The 10,210-nt window shown below is 32.1% G+C and overlaps 1 protein-coding gene across 1 annotated transcript; it reads left to right on the top strand.

Annotated features, from left to right (window-relative positions):
* Window positions 1–252: 252 nt before the first annotated feature.
* LOTGIDRAFT_131841 (hypothetical protein) lies at window positions 253–1,718 on the top strand (the record flags this gene model as incomplete). The annotated part of the gene is made up of 2 exons (XM_009066422.1): window positions 253–893; window positions 1,421–1,718. Coding segments are annotated over 2 exons (939 nt in total), but the record flags the coding sequence as incomplete, so codon positions are not given.
* Between the last annotated feature and the right edge of the window lie 8,492 nt (window positions 1,719–10,210).

Here is a 10,210-nt window from a genome sequence, read left to right as displayed (position 1 = left end):
TCTTGTTTCAATTATAAGAAGAATACAAAATTTAGGTTGTTCTGGAAATTTACATCTTTGAATTTTAAAATAAACCATAATGACTTGATATAAATTTATAATTATTATTCAAGTTTGTTTCAGTTGCATCTAAATTTACTGTAAAAGTTTAATTGCTCTAATGTTACCCACGCAAAGCACACAGGTTTAAACCCAAAATTAAATTTGATTAGTATTTGTCAAGGTACAGATTGGTATTATTTTTGATTAGGTCCTGAATGTACAGCTGAAACCCATTCCACAGATGATTTTAAGATCGGTGATCGCGTGTGGTTAGGAGGAACTAAACCAGGACGTATAGCTTTTATTGGTGAGACTAAGTTTGCAGCTGGTGATTGGGCCGGTGTAGTGTTAGATCAACCGGTTGGTAAAAATGACGGTTCAGTTAACGGTGTTAAATACTTTCAATGTGAACCCATGAAAGGGGTCTTTTCCCGGGTGTCTAAATTAACCCGGCAACCAGTATCAATACCACCTTCAACTCCTAAACCCGGTGATTCAAGAGGAGAAAGTCCAGCTGGTTCTGTTAATAGTTCTGGTGGAATGACCAATGGAGCTTTACCTTTAAACACACCTCATAGACCTCAAAGTCGACTTGGTTTAGCTGGTAGCAAGGCACCATCTAGTTCTACTACCAGTCTGAATAATTCTGTGTCTGCAACTGTGCCTAAAGCTACATCCACACCTATGCCTGGTAAAGGTGGAGTAAAGATTGGTGATAGAGTTCTAGTGAGTGGATCTAAGACTGGTGTATTGAGATTTATGGGTGAAACTGAGTTTGCGAAAGGAGACTGGGCAGGTGTAGAGCTAGATGAACAGATGGGCAAAAATGATGGCGCTGTGGCTGGTAAAAGGTTGGTTGTGATTTTTCTTAATTGAGAACCATCTGTTCCAATGCATTTTTTGAGGAAAATATCAGAGAAGATCATTTTGACTCAAGAGACTCAAGATCATCATCTGAAGCAGAAGCTTAGAAAGGCTAAAATCTCTCATCTCTAAATTTTGATATTTAAAGCTATATAATTCTTTAACTTGTCAGAACAGGAAAGATAACGTTCAATATATGCCAAGGATGTATAACTCAGTATGTTTTTAAGGCCAGACTCATTTTGTCCGTAGTGATGCAAGAGTGGTTGGTATTCCTTAGTGAAAAAATCACTCCTATTTATCCGTATTGCGTAGAAGCAAAAGTCTTCACTTACAAAATAGCTTAAAATAGCAAAAATGACGTCCGGTTATTCCCTGGAAAAGTATTACGGTACCAGACATTCATTGACTGGATTGTGATTTTTCGGATGGTTAATTACATACGTACGGTATGTCACATATTACGAATCGCTCTCAGATTGATATATTAGCTCTTTTTTCCTTCTCATTTCAGATATTTTGATTGTAAACCAATGTTCGGATTATTTGCACCTATACACAAAGTAACCAAGATATCCGCTAACTACGTACCTAATGCTAATGCCATGACTAGATCCTTGAATACAAGTCTACGTAGTACAAGAGATCGTAGTGGTAGCCAAGACTCCATCAGTTCTATCAGCTCATCGGCTTCCAGTGTATCACGAAGTCGGGTAAGACTGGGAGTATCCACATTAGGAAGTAAGGTATATGCTCGCTTACTCATGTCATATTTTCTTTGCTTTCATTTTATTTTCAAAGAATTTATTTAGGTATTATAATTGGCAGATCTATTTATTTGGCAATGTAATTGTTTCGGGCAGTCATCTATGAATTGGTCTTTTTATATTCTGAAGAATGAACTTTTCCTGGCTAAATACATGTATATTGATTTCTTGTTGTTAATTTCCTTTTTCTGACCAGCTTTGATTTTTTAGAAAAATCTCATTTTCATTGTATCTTAGACAACAAATTGTTATATTGCCTTTCTGTGTGGCTAGTTTACTTATTTAACTCTACCGCAGAGTAAGGCTCAATTAGGCTATGTTATAAAAGTGACTCACTTCAAAAGATATAGGTATTTGGATTGTTTACTGTGGCAAAGAGGCATTGACAATGCGACACATTTGAGTAATTGCCCATGTTCAAGTTTTGTTCTTGGAGAACAAGATACTTTGGATTGTTTCAAGTAGCAAAGGAACCACTTTGGGTTGTTTCAAGTAGCAGAGGAACCACTTTGGATCATTCAAATGGCAAAGGAACCACTTTGGATCATTTCAAGTGGCAAATGAGTCACTTTGGATCATTGTACAGACAAATAAGACATTTTGGATTGTTGACAGCTTGGCCAATGGCCATTTTGGTACCAGTATGTTACCAGATGTTAGCATCTTTTTTTTTTGCTTTGCACAGACAAAATCTCAGTTGCAATCTGAAAAAACCTAGCCTTTTGCTAAACTTCTCATTTCGCACTGTATAGTGTTGTACATTTTCATTTGCCAAATTCTAAGCAGAAAATAAGTAATTACAACTGCATTTCATTTCATTGTACAAAAAAAAAATTAAAGCTGGTCCCCTATCTATTTTTGCTTTTTTATGATTTTGAAATCTATGTAAAAACTGATTGTGAAATTTCGTCACCTATCACCACCATGAATGAGTGTCATTAGTAAGCAGCATGCCAACACTATAGTACTAAATTATATAGTTACTAAACTGTATTATACTATTATATATCCTGAAAATATCCAACCTTTTTTAACCTGCTGCTTTCTATTTTCCCTCTTCAATATTATTATCTTCTGGAGTGAATAATATTACTGACTTGTTGAAATAACTGATTTACTCTGTTCTTTTTGTTTTTGATAACAAACTTAAAGGGATTGTAAAAAGTTTTGTGAACTTATGTATATCAGGGACCTTTGATAGCATCCATTAGCACCATTCCTATTTTCAGTCAATCTTCTGTAGATCTTAGTTTTAGAATTGCGGGGACCCCAGATGTCAGACAGAAAATTACAATGATGCAGATTCACTGCTAATAGTGTCCTTGATACACATTAAAATTTTAGAAAGCCTCTTTACAATCACCTTAAGATATTCAAATTGGAATGCATTTGGTTTCACCAAGTAAAAAATAGTTAAACAGCAAAACATTGACATAATGATATTGATTATTATAGGTTAAAATTACTTCCATCTTCAAAACAATAACTTCAGACTAAATGCATGAAAAATTAATGAAGGTAGTTGATCAAACGTCAAGAAATATCCAGTGAAATCTTTTCTTTCGATCTGTCTGAAAAAGAAAAACGACTCTCTCACAATTCTTTCAACTTGCATTTCAAAATGGCATAAAAGATATCCGATAGAAAGATAAGATCATATACAGACCAAATTTATATATTACCCTCAGTGAACATCTAAAGTTGACAGGTTCTTTAAAGAAATTTTCTTCTATTAATTTGGTGGTCTAAAAGAGTAAATTGTCTTTACACAATGTTATAGATGTAAAAATAAGCCTCTTATTAAGATACTAGGATTAAGTACTGTGATGAAATTAAATGACATGTCTGTAAGAAACATTAAAGCCATTTTTTTTAAAGATACAGCTTGATAGAACATCAATCACCAGAGGACAACGGGGAAACATATCGAAACATTGCATAACATTAACCAGTGATTGTTGTTCCATAAAGCTGTTTCTATATATTATACTCACAATTTAATACTAAATCTTATTTAAAGACTAAAAAAGCAATTTATTTAACTTAACATTATCAATTCAATCTTGATCTCTGTAAAAATGTTTGACTTTTTCTTAATTCAAGATAGCTAATGAACCCATAATAATATACAAGCTTATTGAATTTTTAAAATTTATTCTGACAACTTTTCTCGTTATTTATTGCATGACAATTATTCATTATAATTATTTCTTATTTATAGTTATAAATTATATTATTATCAAATTGTTATAACATTGATATAAGGTTTTCTTTGACACAGCTGAATTGATCCCAAAGGAATCAGCTCTATAAAAGTCCGAAAAGAATAGTTTGGAACTGGTCTATTTGTCAGCAAGAAAAGGAATATAGATGACTTAAAGTTTCTGAAAGTGCTGATTGTACATGATTTAGATTAAAAAATAGCACCATAATTTTTTTTTTGGTTTAGTCTTGACTAATTTCAGTTAATTTCTAAGAAAAACCTTTATGTCAGTGTACAATCTTAATCTATCTTCTGCAATAAACAATGTATTGTTTGCATCCATCTTGTTTGCATTGCAAATATATCAAAAAATAAAACAAATTAAGGAAGCTTATGGACTATTGTAAATCACATCAATATTCCAAGTGATAATCAAGCTTTTTAATCACAACAATATCAACTTGTAATCACAGTTCAATGATTATGATAATCACGCTTTTAATCACGATTTCCACTGCTTGATCAATATTTTGATGTGCGATACATATTCTTCTATTATCTATTGTGTGATTAGGTATTTATGATATAATCTTATTAACTACTCTCATATATAGAATGTGAAGTCAGCTCAAAGATCCAGTGGTGTAGGCTTATCCACCAGTACATCAGCCCTACAGGTAAGCAATGCAAAGTTGTCTCCCCTTGGGATAGCCTTACAATGCCTTGAATTGGCTATACAAAGATTATTTTGAAGCAATTACTGACTTTTAATTTCTGAGCTGGGCTTGAACACACATCCATTCTTGGTAAGACAGAGTTGAATGGAAGGGTTTGTAAAATGGTTGTACAATCTATTAGAAAACTAAAATTATTTTTAACTATTCTCTTTTCTAACTGAACTTTTTGGTGACCAATTTCTGATAACAAATCTTTCTGGTTAGAGTCTTCCTTCAACTAATTTAATTCACCTTTCTGGAACAACAACTGTTCATTTAAAGACCTAATCAAATGCAAATTTGGGTTACTACACAAAAATCCATGATCAGGCAGAATTTATCTTTATACACGTACAGTCAAGTTCTGACACAAAGCATCAATGGTTGCCTTAATTTATGATAATCAATCAAAAAGTTTTATCAAGAGTATGTTTGATTGGTTAGATATTTTAACAAACTATGATAGATCATGGATGACGAGTAGAGTCAACTGGAGAAAATACACTAAACTAAATTGCATTTTAATCAAATGGTCTAAAATATGTTTGTTTTATGAACACAGTTGTATTATGATTTGTAGAAAGCATTAAAAGAAAAAGAAGATCATATAGAACAGTTATTACGTGAAAGAGATCTAGAGAGAGCTGAAGTAGCTAGAGCTGCAGCTCAGGCAGATGATGTATGTAGCATTTTATTATATTTGAAATTCAATAGATACAGCAACAAATTGTGAGGGAACTGACTGCTATGAGGGCATAGTCTACTAATTGTCATTTAGGTTGACCGTCAGTATTTTCAACCCATATCTTAATCATATCATTACATTCTTGTTGGTTATAATTAAGAGTTTTAACCAATATGTCCTATTATGTAGAGTCTCAATAAACAAAAAAAATACTTTTTGACCTTTCTTGATTGGTCACTCGTTGGAATTCTGCTGGTAATTCTCTTCTTATTCAGCTCATGATGAATTATTTTTGTGAGACAAACTGGTATTTTTCCAAGTCATTAGAACACCCCTACTTTATATTCAAATAAGGAAACCCATCTTTAAGTCACAAATTCTTTCAGGTGACCCCTACTCCTCTAATAGTTCATAATATTTCAAAAAGATTTGAATGCTACACAACAGATTTTATCACACAACAGTACTGCTTCCTGGTTCATAAAGCTGGTTCAGAAAAACAATATGCCATCAGCACTGTTCAAGATCCTCTTTATATTACAGGCTGAAACAAAGATAGCAGCATTATGTACAGATCAGAACAGATACAGAGAAGAATCAGATGAACAGCTGTTAAAATTACGAGCTGTAGTTACAGCTTTAGAGAAAGAAAATAATGCTATAAAGGGACAATTAGAAGATGAAAAAAGGTGAGTACTAAAACATATCTTCATCGCTTATCAGAATGAAAATTCGGCATCTGGCAGCTCGACATGTTTGAAATAAAAATTGGATGAGGAAATGAGTATTGAAAACTTAACTTCATTGGTTTGGTGGCTTTAATCATAAAAAAAGAAGCTTTCAGTTAACCCAGTTGTAAATGGGTACCAATATTCCAGGAAAAGTCAATGCCAAGAACACGCTGGTAAACAGATTCTCCAAGATCCTAGTAAAATGGATATGACTTTCTTTATTTTTTGCCTTAATTTTAATAATTGATTAAACAGATGCCTTTTACTGACTTAGACACAGCAGGAAGCCTTCATGTAACCGGAAATCATTGTATTATTTCTTGTAGAAAATGTGAAGATTTACAGTTTCAAATAGAAGAAGAAGTCATTGATAAAGATGATTTAGAGGTGAGTATAATCATGTATTTATAATTCATATATTTTCCTAGTTCTCCATCGTGGGATCTCACACCTGGTGAAAATATACAATCAAATCAATTTATAAACTTCTATAATTATGATGTCAAGGTATAAGACAAAGTTTGTAATATCTTGATATTGTGACTGATTTGATGCATATAGGCTGAAGATGTTCAACTTATCCTCAACAAAAAGTTGTTTTATCATGAACAGAACTTCCTTGAGTGGCAATAAATAACTGGATGATCATTGCTTGATAAACATTTCAAAGTATTTTATTAAAGTAATTGTTTTCCATATAATTGTGTCCAGTTGTTCATGCACAGAACAAGATGCTCAAGCAACATGAGTGATAGATTTCTATAATCTTTAAAACTTCCATGTTTACTCTGTTTTAGAGTCGTACTGAAGTAGAATCAGCCAGAGTAGAAGAATTAGAAAGATGGCATAGAAAAGAAAAAGAGAGGGCTGAGAGGGCTGAGACAGAACTAGCTACATTAAAGGTAATTGATAATTAAATTGTCTTAATTAGTAGTCCAATTTGTTTAAAATGCTTACATAGATATTTCATTTTGTGTTTAATTGTCAAGTTATTACTTTAAGTATCTTTGATCTGATGTAATCTTTCATCAAATCATGTTCAATCAAAATGTCCAACAGCATCAAAAGTCCTATAATTTTACCAAAAAAAAAATTGGACGGTAACAAATTTTGCAAGTCAATGGAAATTGTAGCAAGTCACCAAATTTTTACAGAATTTCAATTGTATTATATTTAGAGTGAGTTAGAGGATAAATCAAGTAAACTGAAAGAAAATGATGAAACACAGTTGACATATTTAGATCAGTTAGAAGAATTAACTCACAAACTTACTTTAGCTGAAAATAAAATCAAGAATTATGAGGCCAGTAAATTAGATGAAGGTGCAAAGGTAAATTGTCTTCTTTAATTTTTATCAGTATCATTCTATTGATATTTAGTTTCTATTTCAGCCACCCATGTCCCTTTTCAAAGAGAAAAAGATTGGATTTGTCTATACCTTGGGACTTTTCAACCTAGTTTTCCCCTGGCATGGAAAAAGTGTCCAATCGTTTGAATGGGACAATAAACCAAAGTCGTGTGTGCTGCATGTTAAAGATCCCTTGACAGTTGACAGTGGGAAATCAAAAAAGATTAGGTACCCAGCTTTGCGTTGCCTGTCATGTGATTTGCCTCATGTGCTGCTACACTCAAAAATTTGAGTATATTTTATATAAATATTTTCTTGACACTATTTTTACAGACTAGTCAAGTTGGTATAGAGTTAGCTGAGAAAACTAACCGTGTTGGTGAATTAGAAGATTTATTAGCAGCTAAAAACCAGGAATTTAAACAACTACAAGATAAACTGAATGATGTGGTAAGATAGTGATTTGTCAAATATCATAGATATAAAATAAATACCTGGTATATTGGCTGTAATTTGCTGTGACCACAATATTGTAAATGCTATGGCATGGTTTTCATAAACTGGGTAAATTTTTATTCTCGAAGGGAAGTCCAAGCATAAGTGGCTATAGTTGGACGCGGTCAACTATCTTTACAATTGCTTGAATCTTGAAAAATATTTATTTTTATTAAATAGCTAGATGAATTAAAGATTAGCAATGAAAAGAAAGAGAAGATGCAAGTATCATTAGATGGTATGAACTTTTATTCTGAAGAACTTTATTTCATACTACCAGTCCTCCCCTGTCACTTTCGTTGACAACTGACATTATACCAAGAATATTTTTATACACTTTTAATTCACAATATTAACCTAAAAAAAAAAAAGGGATAGACTAAGAATGTATTTCTTGCTAAATATAGTTTTGCAAGATTCCATTTGTTATGTGATACACTTTCAACGTCAACGCCAATTTATTATTCATTGTGGTTTCCTTACTGACCTCACTTAGGTCACTTCGCCTACATCTATTGATATGATGCAATATAACCTGCTGTACAAATATCTGTTGTTTTGTCCCTCCGTAAATTATATGTTCTATTGTTATTTCTCCCCTCTAGAAATGAAGAGTAAAATGGAATCACATGAATCAAGTCAGAACCAATTAAGTGAAGAATTAAAAACAGTTCGATCAAATCATTCAGGTAAATTACTTTTCAAATGGATTTTACATCTTGAAACAACTTTCTGAACTCTTAATAGAATATCTAGTTCTGAATTAATATTTTTGGAAGATGTTTAAAGACTTTATGGATGAACTATTTGAAGAATGCATGGTTGACAAACCTAGTTGCAGTGTGATATCAAGTGTCTTGATCAGTTACATGATGGTTAACCATTTGAACCCTGAGTGTAAATGTAATATAACGTCATATACCCTGAACTCCAAGTAATAAAAGTAAAAGCGTATGATGTTAATGTTGTATGACAGAATGTTGAAACAACTGGCTGCTCGTGGAGATATTGCGTTGGTGTGTGGCCGGTAAACTGAGCGCTAGGGTGGAAATGGTTAATGAATGACACTTAATGTGTTTATATATTATAATTACAATTGCTAAATGTCAATTAAAGACTTAATCATAGACATTATTTTGTCAGATTCTTAATTTTTGTAATTCTTATTTTCAGATTTACAAAGACAACTAGATACCAGTAATACAAGGGCAGGTGAACTAGCAGATGATAGAAATAAACTAGTAAGTATAATAATACCATTATTAGATATCATTTATTATTATATATTGTCTACAGTGCTCTCTGTTTTAATATCTCATATATATATATCGTAATCACGCATTATCTCCCACATGTGTTTGTTATGTTTCATAAAGTTTTTATTGACAAAGTGATATTGGAAAAACTTTTCCAATATTACTCCAGTACGAAGACTTCTGATTTGGCAAAAGAAAATCGCAATTGAATCTTTCAAATTTCTTGTATTTCCAATCCAGAATTTCGTGTATTCTCGTATCAACATTTATGCTTTTTTTTCCTGCTTTAATCCTGTCTGATGAATCGAGGCCCCATGTGCCGCATGCAGAATAAGGTTGACAAACTTTCCCTCATTGTACACCTAGTGTTGCCTGTCTTCACTAGCTAAATCAGGTGCAGAAATGTAGGACGTAGGACTCCAGTTCATTTCGATGAAATAACTGAACACAATTTCAGTGTCTGAGTATACTACTCATATGTTTAATTGTCCACAATGTTTCAACAATTTACATTTTTCATCATCAGGTTAAAAAAAATTTGATAGGATTATTTCATTTCAAGGTGTTTTATGCACACTGTCAAACTTGATTAAATCATTATTCTGTGAAAACAAAAAACATATTTAAAATAAAATCTTGTTGAACCTTAACAAACACATTGGTCTTCACATTTAATCATGTTTTATCACTTAGATGTCTGTGTGGCTTGTTCTTACATCTTTATATAAATACTGTAGGTTCTTAGAGCAACTGGCGGCTTAGAGTGGCTACAGACACTGACCAATTCTTGTCTGACTAAATTATTCTATTATTAATACTTCAACTAGATATTGTACTTTAGTCAGACAGGAATTATTATGGTGATTTATTTATTCATTTATTGCTAATTTATTTCGTTCTTAACTTAATTATTGATTTATTTAAGCTTTTATTCATCCATTCATTCATTCAGTTATTTATTCATTCAAACATGTAGTCATTCATCTTGCATTAAATTAGATGTTGCAATCCATCATTCATTCATCCATTTATAGATATATTTTTCATTCCTTCACTCATTTATTCATTTTCAATCATTCATTCATTCATTTGCAGTCAATCAT

The sequence above is a fragment of the Lottia gigantea genome (genome assembly GCF_000327385.1).
Source record: "Lottia gigantea unplaced genomic scaffold LOTGIsca_76, whole genome shotgun sequence".
Taxonomy (NCBI): Eukaryota; Metazoa; Mollusca; class Gastropoda; family Lottiidae; genus Lottia; species Lottia gigantea.
This window is presented reverse-complemented; position numbering and strand designations above follow the sequence as displayed.